This window comes from Rhinoraja longicauda, chromosome 2 (assembly GCF_053455715.1).
Source record: "Rhinoraja longicauda isolate Sanriku21f chromosome 2, sRhiLon1.1, whole genome shotgun sequence".
NCBI lineage: Eukaryota > Metazoa > Chordata > Chondrichthyes > Rajiformes > Arhynchobatidae > Rhinoraja > Rhinoraja longicauda.
Window position 1 is genome coordinate 36,778,894 of NC_135954.1, and position 23,453 is coordinate 36,802,346.

Here is a 23,453-nt window from a genome sequence, read left to right on the forward strand (position 1 = left end):
TCCTTAAGTACTCTGGGATGCAGACCATCAGGCCCTGGGGATTTATCAGCCTTCAGTCCCATCAGTCTACCCAACACCATTTCCTGCCTAATGTGGATTTCCTTCAGTTCCTCCATCACCCTAGGTTCTCCGGCCCCTAGAACATTTGGGAGATTGTGTGTATCTTCCTCAGTGAAGACAGATCCAAAGTAACGGTTTAACTCGTCTGCCATTTCTTTGTTCCCCATAATAAATTCCCCTGCTTCTGTCTTCAAGGGACCCACATTTGCCTTGACTATTTTTTTCCTCTTCACGTACCTATCCATGTTCTCCAGAGATGCAACTTGACCTGTTCAGTTACTCCAGCACTTTGTGTCTTTTTTTGTAAACCAGCATCTGCAGTTACTTGTGTCTTGATCTTTTGTGGACTTCTGAGTTGGGGTATAGAGTCTTGATTAAACAAATCAAAATCCGAAAGTATAGCAGCATGACATAACTGTGCGTAATTATTCATTTTTCCAGAAGATTGTAAAGTTAAACGACAATAACCAATATATTTAAAAAAACATAAACTTGCTGCATCAATATGTAGCAGTGGTTCAAAACAAAAGTTGTGCTATTTTGAAAAATAGATATGTGATTGGGGCTTAAATGGTTTCTGCAAACGGAAATTGATAGGTTAGCAGATACAAATGGATTAGAAATGGTATGAAAAAATAACTGAGAAACTGTAAATATATCCAAATAGCAACATTTCATAAAACAAAACTTTGGAGTGTTGGTTGATTGAAAACAAGTGTGGGGGAAATCTCTGCTTTGAGTTGGTAATGTTTGTGAGTGTGTGATGAGATAACTGGGAAAATATGGTTGAAGGTTTACGAATAAATAGACAAGCAAAGAAAGCATTTTGTAGGCAGCATTGACATTCCTATGGAGATGTGAAGTGAAGTGAAGCCCGGCAAGTAATGGGAATTCAATTTAAAAGAAATATGTGAATATCTGACAGAAAATGTGACAAGGTGTTGGCCAAATTGATTGAAAACTCCACAGATCAATGCTGCTGAGAATACAGTAGGTAGGGGAATAGTTTATAGAGCTAACCAAGGATGAGCAGTTGAGATGTATCATTGCTTCCTTTCCATTTATGAGACATCTTTAATAAATGTGCTTCTTCAGGATGACGTTTACTTATTGCCTTTGTGGGCATACTTCTGCAGCACATTATGTAAATCAAAGCACTGAGGCCACAGCCAGGTTTTGTGTGGTGTATTAATGTTGCGGATAATGTGCTGACTATCTTTTTATTCTGTAATTTTTCTATCCTGCTGCTTGGTATTTTATAGTTTAAACGATAGTTCATCCGAATGAACTGTAAGATTACTAATCTTCAATTGCTTTTCACTGTACCTCCGTACACGTGACAATAAACTCAAACTCAAACCCAATTACGCTGGAGAAATAACATTTCCAGAGCATGAACCTGTCCAAATTTCTTTTAGAAACTTGCTAAGGTTGCGCCAGAGTGTGGCGACTGTTTGTGAACTGGTTCCTGTGGAGTATCTACTATTAACCTAAACCTAAAGCATTCTGTCCACCTTTGTCACCCTTTTCAGGGAACTATGGACATGTACTCCCACACCTTTTTTCTACGACACTCCCTAGGGCTCTGTCATTTACTGTGTATATCATGCCCTGGTTTAACTTCCTAAAGTGTATCACTTTGCATTTAATTGAGTTAAATTCCAACTGCCACTCCTTTGCCCAAATTCTTAGTTGATCTAAATCCATTTGTAATCCAAGCCAACCTTCTTCACTGTCCATACACCATCTATTATCTGTGTACTTACTAATCATGCCAACTATAGTTTCATCCACATTGTTAATATATGTGACAAGCAAGAGGGGACCCAGCAATAATTCCTGTGTCACACTGCTGGTCACAGGCCACCAATCTGAAAATCAACCCTCCACTACAACTCCACTACACTCCAAAGACGTACAGGTATGTAGGTTAATTGGCTGGGTAAATGTAAAAATTGTCCCTAGTGGGTGTAGGATAGTGTTAATGTACGGGGATCGCTGGGCGGCACACACTTGGAGGGCCGAAAAGGCCTGTTTCCGGCTGTATATATATGATATGATATGATAACACCTTCCACCAAATCAATTATGTACATATACATTTAGCTGGCTCGCCCTGAATCATAAGATTTAAATGATCAGAAGATGAGTCACTCATTGAAGAGCACTTATTTTCTCCCATGGATAGGTCCATATTCTCCAGTGATACTGTCTGATCTGTTGAATTACTCCAGCTCTTTGTGTCTTTTTGTTTCAAGTCAAGTCAAGTCAATTTTATTTGTATAGCACATTTAAAAACAACCCACGTTGGCCAAAGTGTTGTACATCTGATTAGGTACTAAGGAAAAAATGAAACATACAGTAGCACGCAAACATAACTGCACATACAAAACAGTTCACAGCGCCTCCTCAATGAGCCTCAAACGCTAGGGAGTAGAAATAGGTTTTGAGCCTGGACTTAAAGGAGTCGATGGAGGGGGCAGTTCTGATGGGGAGAGGGATGCTGTTCCACAGTCTAGGAGCTGCAACCGCAAAAGCGCGGTCACCCCTGAGCTTAAGCCTAGACCGTAGGATAGTGAGTAGCCCCAAGTCGGCCGACCTGAGGGACCTGGAGTTAGAGAGGTGGGTTAGAAATTTTTTGATGTGGGGGGGGGGGGATGTCCATTTAGGGCTTTATATGTGAATAGGAGGAGCTTGAAGTTGATTCTGTACCGTACAGGGAGCCAGTGGAGAGAGGCCAGAATCGGCGTGATGTGGTCCCTTTTACGGGTACCCGTCAGGAGTCTCGCTGCGGCGTTTTGGACCAGTTGCAGGTGGGACAGGGAAGATTACCATACCATACCATACACATACAGCCGGAAACAGGCCTTTTCGGCCCACCAAGTCCGTGCCGCCCAGCGATCCCCGCACATTAACACTATCCTACACCCACTAGGGACAATTTTTACATTTACCCAACCAATTAACCTACATACCTGTACGTCTTTGGAGTGTGGGAGGAAACCGAAGACCTCGGAGAAAACCCACGCAGGTCACGGGGAGAACGTACAAACTCCTTACAGTGCAGCACCCGTAGTCAGGATCGAACTGATTGGCTGATCCCAGTGTATAGGGAGTTGCAGTAGTCTAGGCGGGAGGAAATGAACGCGTGAATGATTTTTTCAGTGTCATCGAATTGGAGGAAAGGTTTGATTTTAGCTATGGTACGAAGTTGGAAGAAGCTGGCTTTTACCACAGCGTTGACTTGCTTGTCAAATTTTAATGCAGAGTCAAATATCACGCCAAGGTTTTTCACATGCGGTTTGACTAGGCAGGATAGGCTTCCAAGACTGCCTGTTATCGATTTGATGGATTCGGGGGGAGGGGGGGGGGGGGGGGGGGGGGGGAATAGGATGACCTCAGACTTGCTCTCGTTTAATTGGAGGAAGTTCTGTGCCATCCAACATTTTATGTCCTCAAGGCAGTGTAAGAGGCTGTTTAAATTTGACTGGTTGTTGGGTTTCAGGGGGAGGTAAAGCTGAGTGTCATCGGCATAGCAGTGGAAAGAAATGCCGTGCCTTTGAATGATTTGGCCAAGGGGGAGCATGTATAGAGTTTGTCTTAATAAAGTTGGCTCAGTTAAGCTTTTGGTCAATGATGACCCAAAAAGAGTTAAACGTGGAAGATTCAGCAGTAATGTTACTGAAAATTGAGAGGTGATACCTGGGTGTCCTTGTTTTCCAGATATTTACACCCTACCATCAACATGAATGTAACCTGCTATTTGTTGCCTTGAAACTGAATGTTTTCTGGATGTGGTAATGACTGGTTTATTATCTGATGAACTTTGCAAAGAACTAAATGCAGGAATTGTCAACAACTAGCACCAATCAATGCCATGAATGAAAGGTTCAAATATGCTGTGGCTAAGGGTTTTCTTGCTGTAAAGTCATGAGGCAGTGATGCTTTTCCTTGTAGTCATGAATATATATTTTACTCTGTGTGATTCCAGTCACTACAGAACTCCTCATTTAATACCTACTGATTTCAGTTTTGCTCTGCCTTATTGATGTTTCAGAACAAATATGAAGGCATTCAGCCTGTCCCTTCCTGCAGGTGGGGTTTGTGTTCTTTTAGTTTGGACCAAATTATTTCCTCCTCTGATTGCTGATGGCCATTTAAAGTGGTTTAAATTGTTGCTGTTTGGGTCATGCACCTCTACCATATATACCATAGCGAATCATAGCTTCATACAGCACCAAAACAGGTCATTTGGCCCAACTCAAAATGCCCCATCTAAGCTAATCTTAGGCCTAAGACTAAGACCTATATCTCTTTAAACCTTTCCATCCATGTTCCTATTCAAATGAATTTTTGAGATGTTATAGTATCTGAAAATGTGTGAAAATGTTGTTCTCAGGTTCCAATTAAAATTTTCCCCTCTCACCTTAAACCTATAGTCATAGTCATAGTGCTGGAGTGATGAAAGGCATCAGGAAGAATCATAAACTGAGCAGTCTCCCTCAACCCCATCACGGCCATCTGTCAGTCATATCAATCACATCCTGCTACCTAACAAATTGTTTGCAGCACTCTTTACAGGACAGCTTGACACATTGAGTCATCTATATTGCTTTGGTTGACTATTGTTTGGTATGGAATGTGGTTGTGAATCATAGCTTCCCTGCTGCTGACTGTGAATTTTCATAAACTCATCATCAGTTAATACTCTCCACTTCTGTTGCTGTGCGCCCACCACAGGATTGTTACAGATTTCCTTTCTCATGCTGACTCTTCCTCCCTGGCTGTCTCTTGTTTAGCTCAGGCAATTTAGTTTTGCAGCAGCTGATTGCAACAGTGTTGTGATGAAAAAGATCCTGCTTTACTGGCACTGTACCCTATCCCAAACCATTCTGCATTGGTGGTGGTGGTGATAATATAATTCAAGTACTTGCTCTGACTTCCGATCATCAAACTCCACTTCTTAAAGTTGAACCTACCTGAAGTTAGAACCTGATCTCCCGGTTGCTAAACAATTTAATTCTGCTTCCTATTCCAACACTGACCTTTCTGTCCTTGGTCTTTTCCATTGTCGGAGTGAGGCTAAATGCAAATTGGAGGAACAGTATCTCATATTTTGCTTGGGCAGTTTACAGCCCAGTGGTATGAATATTGATTTCACCAACTTCAAGTAACCCCGGCATTTCCTCGCTCTCTATTCCTTCCCCACCCAAGTCGCACCAGCTTCTCGTTTTCACCCAACAAACTGCTAACAATGGCCTGTTTCCTTTATCATAACTTTTTTGCATATCTTTAGTTGTTCTTTATTTCTCTACATCATCGTCTATATCTCTCATTTCCCTTTCCCGTGAATTTCAGTCTGAAGAAGGATCTCAACCCGAAATGTCACCCATTCCATATCTCCAGAGATGCTACCTGTCCCGCTGAGTTACTCCAGCTTTTTGTGTCTATCTTCCATTTATTAAAGGCAGTTTTTGGTTTCCCAATATGGTCACTGGCTCCATTAGATGTCACATTGAATCATTCCTGCCAGTGGGCCACGCAAAGTTCAGTTGGTGGCTCCACACTCGGTGCAAGAGAATTTTGGGGTAGTGCTGGTGGCCTACTTCAGCTTTCTTGAAGGTATTTGCTTCTGGTGACTTTTTTCCCAATTTGGAAATTTCAACTGGAGTTCTGAGCAATATCTTGTCCTGCAAAAAAATCATTCATCCACTCCTATTGGAAAGAGGAGGAGCAATGAAAAAGCAGCAGCAAAGTGGATGGGGAAAACTTCAAAAATAAGATGCGATGAGAAGAGTAGTAACACCATTGGAGATATGAGTAATTGGTGGATCCTTTATTACTAATTGTCCAAGAAATGTTGCCCTGATGGAAGGTCTGCTTGCAAATTAAAGTTGGCAGGATTGATTATTCTGCACAGAAGGGGGAAAATTAAGTCTACTGTCATGAAAAAATTAAAAGTGCATTATCTAGTCCTTTATTTGCAAATTATAGGCCACCTCAATGCTCCTTCCCAAACAATTGATAAGAGCAGCGGTAGAGTTGCTGCCTCACAGCACCACGCACCCGAGTTCGACTCTGACTACGGGGTGCTGTCTGTATGGACTTTGTACATTCTCCTTGTCACCCTTTAGGTTTTCTCCGGGTACTCCGCTTTCCTCCCACACTCCAAAGACGTACAGGTTTGTAGGTTAATTGGCTTCTGTAAATTGTAAATTGTCCTAGTGTGTAGGATAGTACTAGTTTACAGGTGAACAGCTAGACTGTGGGCCAAATGGCCTGTTTCCATGCTGTACCTCTGAAGTCAATTGTCTAATCCTGAAGCACTGAAGACCTGATGCAGCCAGATTTGAAAGGAGTGGACCACCAGTTCTGCATTGTAATGAGATATCCAGGAAGTTGTTAAGTGATTCATTTCTGGAGAATGTACAAGTCTTGTTTATTTGATTACAGCTAAGCATCTTTGTCCATTTATGAGCATTTCACTGTCAATTTCAATTAGTAATACATGTCAACAATTGAAGGACAATTCTGGTTTTGAGCTTTATGTGATGTATTCAAAGGAACTTTTGATCTTTAAAGTACGTGTTACAGGAATACAATCCTCCAGCACCATCAATACATTAGTGAATGCAACATGTTGGAATTTTTGCTCCTAATCACCATTATCTCGTGACTTGTACTTGAACAAAGCACGAATACTGATTGGGACCTCTGTGAACACATGATAGCATAACTGCAAAGTTAAATCTAACAAACACAACTGCAAAATTAAGAGCATCATCTTTACTCATATTTTGCACTACTTTGCATTGAGAAAGACACAAAAATTGGGACAGCAAATTTGTGTTCACATTCGTTTCTATTATATTTATACACATTAGCACCCGCTGAGTGCATTTTCGTTATCTCCATTGTTTTCTTTCATTTATCTCTCTTTAATGGGATAATTATGTTTCGGTAAGGCACCACGGATGCCCATATTTTGTAATCCAGATCTAATTTTCCCCTGAAATACAAAAACAAACTGCTAAATTCACAAAATGTAATGTGTACCTTGGCATATTATTGTTTGCAGTCAGTTATCATTCTAATTATGTGATTTTCTAGAAACAAATTTAAGCCTGTGTCCACTGAGCCTTTATGAGTGGAGCTCAAAAATAAAAAGAGGCACAATCGCTCTAATGGGATTAAACTATCAGCCTCCCAATAGCAAGTGGGAGATGGAGGAATAGATATGTGACAGATAACGGAAAGATGCAAAGGCAATAATGTTGTGTTCGTGGGTGACCTTAACTTACCCAATATTGACTGAGACCTATTCAGTGCAAAAAAAGATTAGGTGGGGTAGAATTTGTTTGGTGTATCCAAAAAGGTTTTCTGAAACAGCATGTGGATAGTCCAATTTGAGGAGGAACCATTCTGGATCCTGTGTGCGGGAAAGAACTGCAGATGCTGGTTTAAACCGAAGATAGACACAAAATGCTGGAGTAAATCAGCAGGACAGGTAGCATCTCTGGAGAGAAGGAATGGGTGATGTTTTGGGTCGAGAACCTTCTTCAGACTGATGACGTTTCGAGGACGAGACCCTCTTCAGACTGAGTTCTCAGTCTGATGAAGGGTCTCGACCCGAAACGTCACCCATTCCTTCTCTCCAGGGATGCTGCCTGTCCCACTGAGTTACTCCAGCATTTTGTGTCTATCACACTAGATCCTGTACTAAAAGTGAGCCCGGCCAGGCAACTGGTGTTTCAGCAGAAGAGTATTTTGAGAACATTGATCATAAGTCGATATGTTTTGAGATAATCATGTATAGGGTTCACTCTGCACCATGGCGGAAGGTACTACATGCAAGAGTAATAGTCATAATGCACGGAAATGGCCTGTCAAGCCCATGATGGCCAAGCAGCAGCTCCACTGGTTACACCATTGTACAGCCCACATTGCCAGATTGATAAACTGCATGTGGTCAAATGACTGGCAGTTTGGGATTCTGAACACAAGTATACTTGTGGAACAAATACATCTTTAATTAGCAGCGTTAAGTAATTTTGCTATGTTAATCTTTTCAGATCCACATGAGATAATACTTTGTGACTGTCAAATGTGCATATTGAATGACAGTGTTACACTATCTGTGAATTGGATCAACCTGATGTGTTAAATCATGCATGATTTAACATAATTCTTAAATATTAACAATTGAAACTCGAATCGTTTTTGAACAAGGCCTGTAGCAATGTCAATGTTTCCTAATTTGGTGGAATGCAAACCTATCGCTAGACCAGGCCTTTGCTCATTACCATTGTTTAGATCATCATTCTGGAAGAGTAATTGAAGGCTGTTATTCCATAGCAGCCTATTGTATAAATTATAAATATTTTATACTGAAGGAAGCTCCGGAGGACTGGTAAGGTTTTAGTTTTCACACAGCTACTGGCAAGCTGTGTAGTACCAGAATCTGAATGTACGACTACACAATAGAGTGAACAAACGACAACTGTAACATGTTAACCTACTGCAAAATAATTGTTTTTATGCAATAAATATCTAAATTTTTCCACAGATATGCGTCGCAAAGATGTCTACAAGAAATTCTCAGGCTGTGGATTCTCTCATCAAACCATTGGATACCATTCCTGAAGACCGAAAAGTCAGAGTACAAAGGACTCAGAGCAGCTTTGATCCATTTGACAAGCCAACAACTCAAGAGAAAAGGGTCCATTCCGAGAACAATGCGTGCATTAACTTTAAGAGCTCTTCCAGTGGTAAAGAATCTCCAAAGTTCAGACGACATTCCAGCCCCAGTTCAGTAAGTCGTAGTTTCTGCAGTGCTGCCCCTCTTTATTGGTATGGATTTGAAATGCATTGTTTTATGTTCTTGATGTGGTTTTCATTTAAATGCTTTTTTTTTGCTCTTTGGGGAATGAATATCTTTTCAATATTTATCGATATAATTATGCTTATCCTTTGCGCATTTTATTTCTTGAGTTAGTTCTAAAAGATCGGCAATATTATGGCGAGTCTGGAGGCTCGTTCTTTGTTAAAGAAGTTTATTGCGACAGCAACATTCGATTACAAAGTATAACGAACGAGATTACAGACAACCATTAATTCTAACTGTTCACTTCGAAGAACTCTCCTAACTGACTGGTTTTGGGCGCCAAAACCACACGTGACGCCGCTATCCAATCAGCGGGCTCAACTCCCTGGACCAATCCCTATGGTCGCACCCACACGTGACCTTGCTGGCCAATCCGAGGGTTCGACTCCCAGGACCAATCGATATGGTCGCTACAATATCTTACAGAAATGAAGATTCTGAATCAGTATTTGTAGTGTTGACCTTTACTGGGGTGGGCACACGCTACTCATACAATGAGTAGATGAGAGGTGCATCATAAGAGAATGTTGATAAATGCAGCGGTAGAGCCGCTACCTCACAGCACCTGGGTACAGTCCTGACTACGGGTGCTGTCTGTGCGGAGTTTGTACATTCTCTCTGTGGTTTTTCTCTGGGTGCTCCAGTTTCCTCCCACATTCCAAAGAAGTACGCGTTTGTAGAATAATTGGCCTCTGGAAATTGCCCCTAGTGCGCAGGATGCAAAAGTGGGGATAACATGGAACTAGCATGAACTGGTGATGGATGGCCGCCGTGGACTGAAGGGCCTGTTTCAATGCTGTATCTTTGAAGTAAACTAAAATATCTTGGTTTGCAGCAACAATTATGTTGTGCATTTATAGCTAGATTTGATTTTAGTTTCTCAGTGAATTGTTTCTGTTTGCAACTTTCAGGTGGCATGAAATTGTCCTCAGTGATGTAATTATTACTTAAATTCTTTCTGTGCCATTGAAAATTAATAATATTCACAGTTAGAAATTTGGATTAATACAAATTAAAACATTAGATTAACTGCATTGTTACAGGTGGATAGTTACATGGAATTAAGAAAGTCCCAAAGTAGTTGGAGTTAAATTTCAGCTTGAATGAAAGTCAGTAGATAGGTCACATTGGGAAGTCATCTTTCACTTTAATTAATTTCTCTCATTCATATTCATGTAATGAACTTTCTCACTTGTTTGCCAAAGCGCTCATAAATCCTTAATACATTTAATTCCTCTATTTCATTGATGTTCTTTGCACCAGACTCCTGAAACATGCATTCTATTCCCATTGCTGTCATGGGGAGAGATTACCAGGCAGTCAGAGAAGATTCAAGGATGTGTTCAAAGCTTCCTTGATGATATGCCCCACTGGCTCCTGAGGATCGCTGGCATACGACTGTTCAAGATGGTGAAGGAACATATGATATGTATAGATTCCTGATTAGTACGTGTCAGAGGCTATGGGGAGAAGGCAGGAGAATGGGGTTAGGACGGAGAGATAGATCAGCCATGATTAAATGGCGGAGTAGACGATGGGCCGATGTGACTCCTATCACATGACTCAAGGTGGTGAAGAGAATCTCAGGCTCATGCATTGGGAGCATACGAAGGCCGCAAGAGGATCACAAACTACCGACACCGTTGATCACTACCTGCTCCAGCTGCGCAAGAGTTTATGATCTGTTCCCAAGATGAGATATTCCATACTAGAACATCAGAGATGTCCTAATACTTTAGGGAACAGGGGTTACCCTCTTCAACTACACCACCATTGTTGGACCAGATGGTGATGAGTCAGAGTACAGAAGTGAGATCGATCAATTGACCAAATGGTGCCAGCACAACATCCTGGTTCTCAATGTCAGTAAGACCAATGAACTGATTGTGGACTTTGGAAGAGGAAGGATGTGGACCCACAATCCTGTTTATAGCAACAGAACGACGGTGGAGAGAGTCATAAACTTCAAATTCCTGGGCATGCATATTTCGAAGATCTTTCCTGAACCCAGCACACTGATGCAATGATAAAGAAAGCACATCAACGCCTCTACTTCATGAAAAGATTACGGAGATTTGGTATGTCAGAGAGAATTCTCTGAAACTTCTACAGGTGTACAATAGAGAGCATATTGACTGGTTGCATCACGGCTTGGTTTGGCAACTTGAATGCACAGAAGTGAAGAAGACTGCAAAAGGTTGTGAACACTGCCCAGTCCATCACCAGCTCTAACCTATGCATCATCGAAAGGATTTCCCTGAATCGCTGCTTCAAAAAGGCAGCGAGCATAATCAGAGACCCACACCACACTGGCCACACACTCATTTCACCCCCGCAATCGGGAAGAAGGTGCAGGAGCCTGAAAACTAAAGTCCAGGTTCAGGAACAGCTTCTTAGTGAGGCCACACGCAAATTGGAGGGACAGCACCTCATATTTTGCTTGGACAGCTTACAACCCAGCGGTATGAACATTGATTTCCCTAATTTCAAGTGCCCTTTGCATTCTCTCTGCCCCTTCCTACGCCCACCTAGTTGGCCTACAACTTCCACTGTTCACATCCCCGTATCCCTTCATTATCACCACTTCCCTAGCTAATATTGTTCCATTATTTGCTCCACCCTTCCTTCCATGGTCTGTTGCCAGCCCTGCTTTGTTCTGGCCTTTTCGTACCTCCAGTTCCCTCCCCTCAACTTTCAATCTGGAGAAGGGTCCCTACCCTATCCAGAGATAATGCCTAACCCGCAGAGTTGCTCCAGTACTTTGTGTCTCCCTTCAGTGTACACCAGCATCTGCAGTTCTGCAGTTCTGCACATTTATGATTTCCATATTGGCCTTGTTAGCCATCTCAGAACCAATAAGCCGTGTGGAAGAAGGCCATCATCTTCGATCTGGAAGAACTTAAATAGACAATAGACAATAGGTGCAGGAGTAGGCCATTCAGCCCTTCGAGCCAGCACCGCCATTCAATGCGATCATGGCTGATCACTCTCAATCAGTACCCCGTTCCTGCCTTCTCCCCATACCCCCTCACTCCGCTATCCTTAAGAGCTCTATCCAGCTCTCTCTTGAAAGCATCCAATGAACTGGCCTCCACTGCCGTCTGAGGCAGAGAATTCCACACCTTCACCACTCTCTGACTGAAAAAGTTCTTCCTCATCTCCGTTAATTCATTGTTCATATGTTGCTCCGTTGTTCATATAATAACAAAAATATTTTTGCACAAGACCATAGTTGGACCTAATTTGGAATACTGTTTTCAGTTTTGCTTCTCTTACACAGTGGCAGGTATTGATAGTTTGGAAAGGTTGCAAAGGAGGAATACATGACTAAAATACCTTATTCAATCTGTTAAAGAGCTGAGGCCACATAGTTCAGAAGACGTGTAGTGTTGGGGGCAATCTGATCAATTAAAAAAGAAATTATGAACAAATACATAATTATTTAAACTGGGTAGGTTAGCAAGGATTGGAGGTCAAGATCTCAAGTTATATCAATGTAACACTATAAGGAGTTAGCACTTTTTTTGTAGAGTAGGAGATTGTGGACAGCAAGAGAAATAACTGCAGATGAAATAAAAATTGAAATAAAACAGAAAATGCTGGTCAGCAGATCAGACAGCATGTGTGGAAAGAAAAATTGAATTTACATTTCAAATCAAAGATCTTTCGTCATAATTTATTTTCTCATCATACAGAAGCTGACTGATGTGCTGTGTGCTTCAAATTTTCGGCATCAGCTGTTTTTAGATTTCTTTCCATATTCTGTTTACTTGTATCCAGTTGTGTTGAAGGCTTCGTTCGTAGCACTACTTTATACATTGATTTAAGTTAGTATTAGGCATATTTAAAACCCAAGTCAGGTATCTGTATTTTCTTTTATTCTATACTAGCTGGATTTTAGTCCTTGGAACTTCTAGTTTTCTCCCCAAATTGGAAACCTCACTAACAGTGTTTGATAAAATAAAGCTTGCGTTGGTTTGCCAAATGTTGAGAATAAATTTGATCTACTTTTGAATCTCCCATGCATTTTAAATCAAACTAAAGAAATAAATTGCTTTATATTGGATTTTTTTTCTTGCGTTGTATCTGGTTCGAGCTCGTAAATGGCAGGAGTTTCAAAATAAAGGGAAAAAGTATTGTAGACACCTGATTAAAATGTATTTTGGTGGTGTATAGAAACTGCAGTTTTACAAAAACTGTGGAGGATTGCAGGCTGCAATGTCTGAATACATGATGAGATCTTTTTCATCCTCCTCCTTTTCCAAATCTATACATCCATTGTAATATTGTACTTTTAACTTTAAAAAGTATCTTTCAGGCACAGAGTATAAATATAGATTTCCTGTTAAACAAGTTGAAATATTAGCAAATTAAAGGACGGATATGGGCTGAAGTCAACATCCATATTTTCCTGAAGATGCAATTGAAAATGAAGTAAACATTATAGCATTGATTCAGTATTGATCACATGGCAGTAGTCCATTTTCCACCACTGTATGTGCCAAAAATTAACAGATGAGACATACCTATCAGCATGAAATTTTGAAACATGAAGGTGTGAACACTCTGATAATTGGAATAATCACGTCAATGGTGGAAGTTTTGGGAAGTAATTTTCCTCAATTGTGACTTGGTGTCTTCCATGTGAAGGTGTAATTATAACAACAATTTTATGTATGCATTCGTATATGTCCCAGTCGCAGCTTTGTAATGAGTATTTTTAGCAAAATTGCATAATGAAAGCTGGATTCCAGTTTAAATAATTGTTTTTTCATGTACTGGATGTTGTGGTACACATATCTGACATGGTAAAAGCATTAAAAAATATATATATAAATTATAGAATTTAGAAAAAACTTGTGGTTTTCTGTTGTCTTGTAACGCACGTTTTTACTTATTGTCTATCTGCTGAGATGAACTTGCTGAATCTAAGCAGCTTCACCCTCAGCAGTCAGACTCTGAGCTGTGGCAGGTCCCTTTGTGAGTAGATTCTATTGCGTAGATGGGCCAGGGAAAGAGATGGGCATCACAGCCCTGCACACAAGTGTTGACAAGCAGCTGTCATATTCCATCTATTTAAAAGTATAAATGCTTCTGAATATTTCTGATGTTTAGAACTTTCAAGATATTGAATAAAATTAAATGCTAAACATCATAAAAGTTAATAAATCAAAAATATGCATAAAAATAACTTTTATTTCCGCATCTTTCTATGATGAATATTTCTGCTACAGTTGGTTAATCACCATATAGCAATGGCATTGATACCTTATTGTGCGATAAATTGTATGACATTTTTTATTATGGAAGAAGACATCCTGTCAATTACTATAAGGGACAATTCCAAAGCTTACATTAGTTAAAGCAAATGTTTCTGTCACCATTCAGGAATAGGGAAATGTAAAGCCTCTCTTTTAAAATGTTTAAAGATGCTTTTCAGCAATGGAAGTATTCTTATTGTGGGTCCTGTGTATGAATTAATCCAGTGTTTCAACAGCAGCTCCACTTCAAAATCACGAGGGATAAATCTTTATAACATTTTATTTTCCCAAAGCTTCAGATAATTTGGTAAAATCAATAAGAGCAATGAACAAATGTAAATGTAATGTAATGTTTTCCTTCAGCGGCAAAATATTGTGATTCAGATTCAGATTAGTTTATTGTCATATATAGCAGGTGCAATTAAATTCCTTGTTCACATGACAGAGTAAATAGTATACATACAGTAATGATAAATGCAACATCTATCCTTCTAATATCAGAGCCTTTGTGTCGATGTACTTTTTGAAATCAAAATGAGCAACACATACGCTTTCATGTCTGTCAATGTAAGAAGCTCTCGCCAGCAGATATTTTAGATTTATTGTGCCTTAAATGCGTACTTCCCTGATAACTGGAACATTTGTGAATGCAATAAGTATCTTATGTTTATGGAAGTAGTTCAGTGGCTTAGGCATCCTGAGGTCCCATCCTGGTAAATTGTGAAATGGATTTAAATGAATCTGATAATTTGCTGGCAGACGTGAGAAAATAATAGCTTTAACAGCTGCTGTTCTGTTTTAAAGAATGTAACTAGTTAATTTATTGCTTTCAGAAAAAAAAAACTGTCACCCCTTTCTAGTTTACCTACACATGATTTCAATTCCAAAGTATATGATTTTGTTGTGAATCCTTCAGGGAAACTTGTAATAGGAAATAAATACTGCATTGCTGCCATGGCCTAGATCCCAGAAAAAAATAAAGAGGTGACAAATGGTTTCTGGTATATCTTGGTGCAGATAAAAGTATCATTTAATATTATTTTTCGTTGTTTTTTCCCCTATGTTTTGCCTGTAATTTAGTTTTTACTTTATTGGAACAAAATGAAAAATATCTAAGTATTGTAATATTTATCTTTGATGGCACAAAATAACATTGAATTTAGTCTTGTTTGTCTCAATTTGTATTAATTTAAATTTTAAAAGATTATTTTGCAGTCATTTCTTAATTGATTTTAGTCATATGGCAACTGAAGATTATTTATTAAAGCCAAAACATGTCTCAACTCCAAACACCTCACCAATGTAGCATTGATTGCTTACAGCCAAAAACACAAAGTACTGGAGTAATTCAGTGGGTCAGGCTGAAGAAGGGTCTTGACCTGAAACGTCACCTGTCCATTCCCTCCGCAGATGCTGCCTGACACACTGAGTTCCTCCTGCACTTTATTTTTTGCTGAAGATTCTAGTATCTGCAGTTTCTTCTGTCTCCATTGAATGTGAACTGTTTGGGTTTTTTTTTGCATTATTCCATCTGAAGTTTGTACATTATGGTAAATTCACACCGATTTCTTGTAAATATTTAAAAAACAAACAACTTATAAACTTATCAGTTAGGTTTCATGTAAACTTAAATGTGGTCTGAAAATGTGCATTTTATAGGATAGCTTTCAAAAATTGCCCTTTATAGAAAAGAACAGGTTAAACAGATCACCAAAAATAATGAGCAATTAATCCATTTTCTCAAAAGCATTTTTTACAGTTTTCTCTTTTATATATTATTGCAGGTAATTGGTCATGCAGATGAATCTGTCTATTTATTTTGATTTTAAATGCTAGAATGTTTTTAATTTATTTTTATTAAATGTCTAAATTTAATGTTTTTACTCCCTATATTACCCAAAGTACATCTATCTATAAACCCTGTGGCAAAATCTGTATCGAGATTACAAAGGCTCTGATATTAACTAGTTAAGCACTCAAGGGTTTGGAAGAAGTAGACTTTGCTCATGAGCAGTGATAGTTCTTATGCATTGTCAACAATGTGTAAGAAGGACCTGCAGATGCTGGTTTACACTGAAGATAGACACACAAAGCTGGAGTAATGCAGCTGGACAGGCAGCATCTCTGGTGAGAAGGAATGGGTGATGTTTTGGGTCGAGACCCTTCTTCAGACCCTGTCCAGAGATGCTGCCAGTCCTGCTGAGTTACTCCAGTACTATCATCAGTGATGGATTTTATTTGTTTCTCTCCACCCAAACCCTAATTCACATCTCTATTATTCCTAATCCTTTTTGCTAGCTCAACTACCCCTTTAATATCTCTCCAAACTCAACCTGCTTTCTTGGCTGATATTGATTCCAAAATTATAATTGATCAGAATAAGTAAGATTTTCACGTTCACAAGTTCAGGAGTAGAATTCAGCCATTCAGCCCATCGAGTATATTCTGCCATTCAGTCATGGCTGATCTCTGCCTCTTTATCCCATTTTCCTTCTGCTCCCCTTATCCCTTGACACCCGTTTTAATCAAGAATTTGTCTATCTCTGTCTTAAAAATATCCACTGACTTGGCCCTCCACAGCCCCCTGTGACAATGATTTCTGCAGATTAACTATCCTCTGACTAAAGAAGTTCCTCCTCACCTCCTTTCTAAAAGAGTGTCCTTTAATTCTGAGGCTATGACCTCTGGTCCTAGACTCTCCCACCAGTGGAAACATCCTTTCCACATCCACTCTATGCCTTTCATTATTCTGTAAGTTTCAATGTACCCCCTCAACCTTCTAAACTCCAGCGAGTAGAGGCCCAGGGCTGTCAAACGCTCATCATTTGCTAACCCACTCATTCCTGGAATCATTCTTAAAAACCACCTCTGGACCCTCTCCAGAGCCAGCACATCCTTCTTCGGATATGGGGCCCAAATGTGCTCACAGTACTCCAAATGCGACCTGACCAGGACCTGATCAGCATCACATCTCTGTTTTGGTATTCCAGTCCTCTCAATAAATGGTAGCATTGAATTTGCCTTCCTTACTACCAATTTTCTAGTGGTCTGATAACATAGCCTCTCTCATTATGGAGTGACGGGATGACAAAGGTACACAATGTTTTTCTGATCGCCAAATGCTTGTGCAATAATAATTGGATTCTAAGATGGTGTCCTAAGTAGCCTTCTCTTTGTTTCTTATGATCTGCCGCTCCAATGAAGCTATTATGGTAAGTGTTGGCAGGATATATTTTGTGTCTGCCAAAATCTAAAAGGAGACAAGATGGGTTTTAGTTTTGATTCTTTTGACATCTTCGTAGTTAGTTTTGGATGTAGATATTGCATTAACATTGTATGGGCAATGAGTTATTTAGTAAAACAGCAAAATAAAATGTGGGAAGGGATGGTGAGTTGAATGAGCTGGTTTAAATAGCTGTAAATTATGAACAATATGGTGTGTATATGTGTGTGTAGGTGTGTGTAGGTGTGTGTAGGTGTGTGTGTACGTGGTGAATTGCTTAAAATGTATTAATTAAAGCAACAATACCTAAGTGAAGAAGTGAATTAATGTGAAGAAAAATCTGAGGGAGCGACACCTAGTTGCATCTGAAAATAAAATACTGGCATCTGAGATAATATACCAAAAGTGCTTTCTAGTTGAATACCATTAGGAATCTGCAGCGTTTATTAAGAAAAGTATTTTTTGTGTTTTTTTGAAAGATTTATTTAATTTGGCAGACTGAAACTCAACCTCTGATGAACCAACAACAGAGCAATTACACTATTCAGCTTGAATCAGTTCGCCTAAAGGGCCTGATTCCATGCTGTATGTCTAATGGCTCAAGTAGCCAGTTTGTGGACCAATTTGCTAACTTTGTTATAGTCATTGACACTCTCAGAGTAGTTTCTTGCATTTTTCATGTGCTATATGGCAGCACCTTCAGCCATCTGAACCAAAACTTTCTATATTGTTGTTTTTCTGAAGGTCCTTTAAAAGTTTTGAACTACTTTAACTTTGCTTTTGGTCCTTTCTTCTGACACCGAACAGGTTAACATCAATACTGATGTGAAGTTTGTTGAAATACTTCATTATATGAATAAAGGTGCAAATAATTATTTGATTGTAAAATGATTGTTGTTATGTGATTCAATGAGCCTTAGTACTGAATAAAATATAATGACTCTGATATTACTGACAGAATCACTAAGTAGTTATATGGAGCACAGATGTGAGTTGAAGCCGAATTCTCTCCAATGTCAACTGTATTCTGAGTTATTCATATTCACAAGAAAAATTAAGGATATGGCAGGCTGCCAAAAGTGTAACCCACGCCAAATCAACAATTATTATCCCAGTTTCTCTTAACTCTTCCTCTTGCGATTTGGCATCAACTCTTCGATTTACTTTTGTCTGCTGCACCTTAACTTCCATCCAGTAGGATTAAGTCAGTCATAGAGAGATATGGCACAGAAATAGCCCATTGATCCAGCAACCACGCACTGACCATCAACTAACCATTTACACTGATACTTGATTGATTCAATTTTTTTAAATTCTTCCTCAATTCCCCTCAGATACTACTACTCACTTAAACACTTCGGGCAATTTACAATGGCCAATTAACCTACCAATTCTCATGTGTTTGGGCTGTGGGTGAAAACTGCAGCACCAAGGAGGAACCCACGATTCACAGTGACAATGTGTAAGCTCCACACAGACGGGACCTGAGGGCAGCATTGAACCGAGGTTTTTGGCTCTGTGTGGCCGCGGCCCCATTGGCTGATCCACTGTGCCACTCCACTGTTGCTATTGTACTCCAACTAAGTTGCTACTTTTTGATGCGTTGAAAAAAGAATTCAAAGAGGAAAATGTTATGATGCCCAAGGGTGCAAGTTTTATAAAAGACTAAAAACACATCGTGGCCGTGGCCGTGGCCTCAGTGAAGTTGACAGGTCTGCAGTATTGCAAGCATAGGTGTACATTTCTCTCAACTTGAGAAAATTGGCCAAAGATACAGAACGAAATATGAGCTTTGAAATACAAACCGAATAAATTTTAAGAGTGGATTCTAGCTCTCTGCACTTCAGTGTTTGCACCTCTAAGAAGGATTACGCCACATATATTTTTGCACTCAATACACAATTCTTTGAGTGTAAATAGGATGTTATTTCCTCCACTCTTTTCAGTACTATTAAGCCACAATGATTTGATGGTAATCCTTGTGTTGGGAGCTTGAGATTCTCCTCTAACTCGAAATGTTACCACTGTTTCTTTGTGCTTTGTGCTTTGATATTCCATTAGTCAAAGGGTTGTTGGGTTATATCTTGAAATGTTGAGATTGTGCTTCCTGTGCCTGGATCCCACTGTCCAGAATTAGCGATTGCAAATCAAAGCAAGGAACAGATGTACAGTATCACTGATAATACTCTAAACTTCTGAAATTACATTGACCTGTTCATGCATGACTGCTTCATGTCTTTTAAAATCCTTCATAATCTAAGTGGAAATGTTAACCTGGTTGTTTTAAATGGTCTTAATGCTTCAATTAAAGTAGGAAGGGAAAATTAAGATAAATGTCTTGATAATTTTAACTTTAAAGTGAAGATGGATACAAAATGCTGGATACCAAACTCAGTGGGACAGGCAGCATCTTTGGATAGAAGGAATGGGAGACCCTGAAGAAGGGTCTCAACATGAAACATCACCCATTCCTTCGATCCAGAGATGCTGCCTGTCCCGCTGAGTTACTCCAGCGTTTTGTGTCTATCTTCGGTGTAAACCAGCATCTGTAGTTCCTCTCGACACATTTTGTCTAACTTTAAAGTCATTGACGACTGGGTTTACAAAAGAGTTTCTTAAATGGCTTATTTGACTGATTTTCACAGTTGCAACATTGGGACCTTGTTCTCATGTGTACATGGTTTCTAACAGATGTACATCAGTTATGTAATAACAAAAGTGCAATGGGGGAATCTTCTTAAATTTACACTTGAATATACAATACACATCGACCTTAAAAAAAAAAACTGCCTTCACTGATATGTGGAATTTCCTTTTCTCATGGTGAACTTCTATGTTCTCTGAACAAGATTTGTGAATAATTGGCAAGACTTTGATGGTTTTTGAGCTGTGGATGTTATGTCTAGCAGAACGTGTAACTGAGACAATATAAAGCCTTGAGATCCGTGACAACTAGTAGACAGTGGATATCTGTTCTATTGAAGCAGCCGAATAGAAACCCAGATCCCAGCTGTGGCTTATATTTTGTTCCACTGGCCAATTAAGTTCCTTCACAACCCATTTAGTGGATAAATGACATCCAGATTGTGGCACAGTATCGATAGCAAAATGTTGTAGGATTTTAAGATCTGAAGAAGGGGATAAAGTTATATAATTCCAACAAGTCATCTGTTTGATATGTCTTTCCCTTTTAATGTATATAATGTCAGCAGTACTCATATTTCACTACAGCAAGAATGAGAATAAACTAGGTCTTTTGGGACCCCTTTGCTCTCAATGATAAAAACACATTCTTTGGCAATTGAATGTAGATGTGTTTTGGAACCGGATGATCACTTTTACTTTATTTTTTCCTTCCTCCACCTCTACCTATTCTTCATTCGACTGTTATTGCTTCTCAGGCATTGGGGAGTATTTTCTCATTTGGGGCCATAACTCTATTGACAGAACCCAGTGATATATTTATTTGTGTATTGCCATTGCCAGTTGTGATCTATGTGGAGGGGAAAGAGAGAATGGGTGTGGATGTGCCAATTGAATCTGATTCTGTCTGTCCTCATCTGACTTCTTGCATATGCACTTATGGAGTAGTTAGTACTGGATTTCTATTGGCAGAATGGACAGAGCGCAAAGACAGATGGTATATTTGTGAAATAAATCATTGTAATTAAATGTTAGATTGTAAATTTAGGCATAGCATGTTACTTGCATGGAACTATTAACACTCGCACAATTGTAATATAGATACATAGGAATTTTAATTAGAATATTTTAGTGCTGACTTACTTTTTATATTAGCTTGACTGGCAATGGTGGTATTGCTAGAGGTTTGTACTCTGATATGTAATGGGATTTTGACTCTTTCTCATTTCAAAACCAAATTTCTAAGCCCAAACTCCATGGGCAGCTGTTATATTCGTGTGTGATTAACACACGCAGTCAAGGAAACATTTCTACCTTGTTTGACTCTTGCTGAGTGTGCTTGCATGGATGTGAGATGAGAACAGAATTTGCTCAACTGTGATACCTGCTGCAGTTGAAAAGCTTGCCGACATTCATTGATTCCTCTTATCAATGTCTTTGCATCAACGTGGAATAGTCCAGTGAATGACGTGTCTTTGTGTGTACTGATCAACTCAGTCATGTTATGTGAATCTGTGGAATTCTTTGCCACAGAAGGCTGTGGAGGTAAAGTCAGTGGATATATTTAAGGCAGAGACAGATAGATAGATTCTTGATTAGTGCGGGTGTCAGAGGTTATGCGGAGAAGGCAGGAGAATGGGTTTATGAGAGAGAGATAGATCAGCCATGATTGAATGGTGGAGTAAACGTGATGGGCCGAATGGCCTAATTCTACTGCTATCACATGATCTTATCCTATGAGACAGGTTTGAAGAGTTGCGGATTGTAAAGGCAGAGAGAGAAAACTGGCGGGGGAGTAGGGAGAGGGTGAGTGGAGGGGAGAAATATGTTGGAGTCCAGGTGGGGCACATGAGGGAAAGGTGGGGGGGGGGGGGGTGTTTGAGGCAGAAAACGGGGGAAGATTGTTTTGTGAGGTAACCTAAAATTGGAGAATTCAATGTTCATACCATTGAGTTGGAAGCTACCCAAGTGGAATATGTGCTGTTGTTCCTCCAGTTTACATGTGGCCTCACTCTGGCAATGGAGAAGGCCCAGGACAGAGTGAGAATGGGCAGGGAGTTAAATAGTTAACAACCGGGAGATCCAGCAGGCTTTGGCAGACTGAGCACAAGTGTAGGCAGGAATACCCCCAAAGAATGTCATTTTCAAATACTCAGTTATCAATTCATTTCACAACCATAGTCTATCTTCACTTAGAATCATAAAATTAAGTTCAATAGTTGTTGCAAAAGGTTTACAATGTTTAAATGTTAAATTACCTTTATAGCTTTCTGTTCAAACAAATCCTATATTAAGATTCTGTGGCGGCTCCCATGGGTCGGGCCATACTTCTACCGACCCCTCGGCACGGGAATGGACCAGTCCAGGGAGGCGGTCCGGTACCAGGTATATAAGGACAAGGTTTTGGGCGCGAAGCCATTCCAGCAGACTCGACCCGTCTGATAACCGAGGTACAATAAAATATAACGTCCCCGAAATACCTGGCTCCTTGCCTTTATTTCGGGCCTTTATCGACGCGCCACAATTCACTTTAGCAGATGATCTGCTACCTTTTTGGAATTTGATTTTACTAGATTTGCAATTTTCTTTCTACCCAGAGCATTTTAGCAAGGCACTGTTTTGTGTGCGAATATCTTATAAAATGACAGTGGAAAAATGATTCATGCTGATGAAAAATTCATGAAAACCTGAACCACACAGCCCTCCAAGGAACTACCAGGTCACTACAAGTCGTAATTTTCCATTAGGATTCACTTTCACTCAATCAAGCTGTGATTCGTGTGGATTGTAATGAAATGGATCGGTGTTACACTGCAGAAAATATTTTGTACTGTGATTGCTATCAAAAGAATGACTATATGTCAAAAATATCTACTTCTATAACAGCGTCTTCCAAAAAAAGACATGTTGACATTTAGCTCGCTGCTGATAATGTGAACAGTGAAAGTGTGCTGATAACATTCACTGCTGAAACTTGACAGTAGGTCTATATGATCATACGATCATAAAAGATAGCAGCAGAATTAGGCCATTCAGCCCATCAAATCTACTCTGCCATTCAATCATGGCTGATCTATCTCTCCCTCCTGACCCCATTCTCCCCATAATCTCTGACACCCATACTAATCAAGTACTAGAAACATAGAAAGTAGGTGCAGGAGTAGGCCATTCGGCCCTTCGAGCCTGCACCGCCATTCAATATGATCATGGCTGATCATCCAACTCAGTATCCTGTACCTGCCTTCTCTCCATACCCCCTGATCCCTTTAGCCACAAGGGCCACATCTAACTCCCTCTTAAATATAGCCAATGAACTGGCCTCAATTACCTTCTGTGGCACAATCAAGGTTGAATCAAGCAAACATTTTGGGAATATTTTGAA

General features: G+C 39.7%; 1 protein-coding gene across 5 annotated transcripts in view; it reads left to right on the forward strand.

Annotated features, from left to right (window-relative positions):
- cdk14 (cyclin dependent kinase 14) overlaps positions 1–23,453 on the forward strand; it is a 520,407-nt gene that overhangs the window by 127,419 nt on the left and 369,535 nt on the right. For all 5 annotated transcript variants that reach the window (XM_078417377.1, XM_078417369.1, XM_078417397.1 and 2 more), the window contains one exon: positions 8,627–8,872. In XM_078417377.1, coding sequence (XP_078273503.1) covers positions 8,627–8,872 — 246 coding nt within the window. The remainder of the gene's footprint in view (positions 1–8,626; positions 8,873–23,453) is intronic.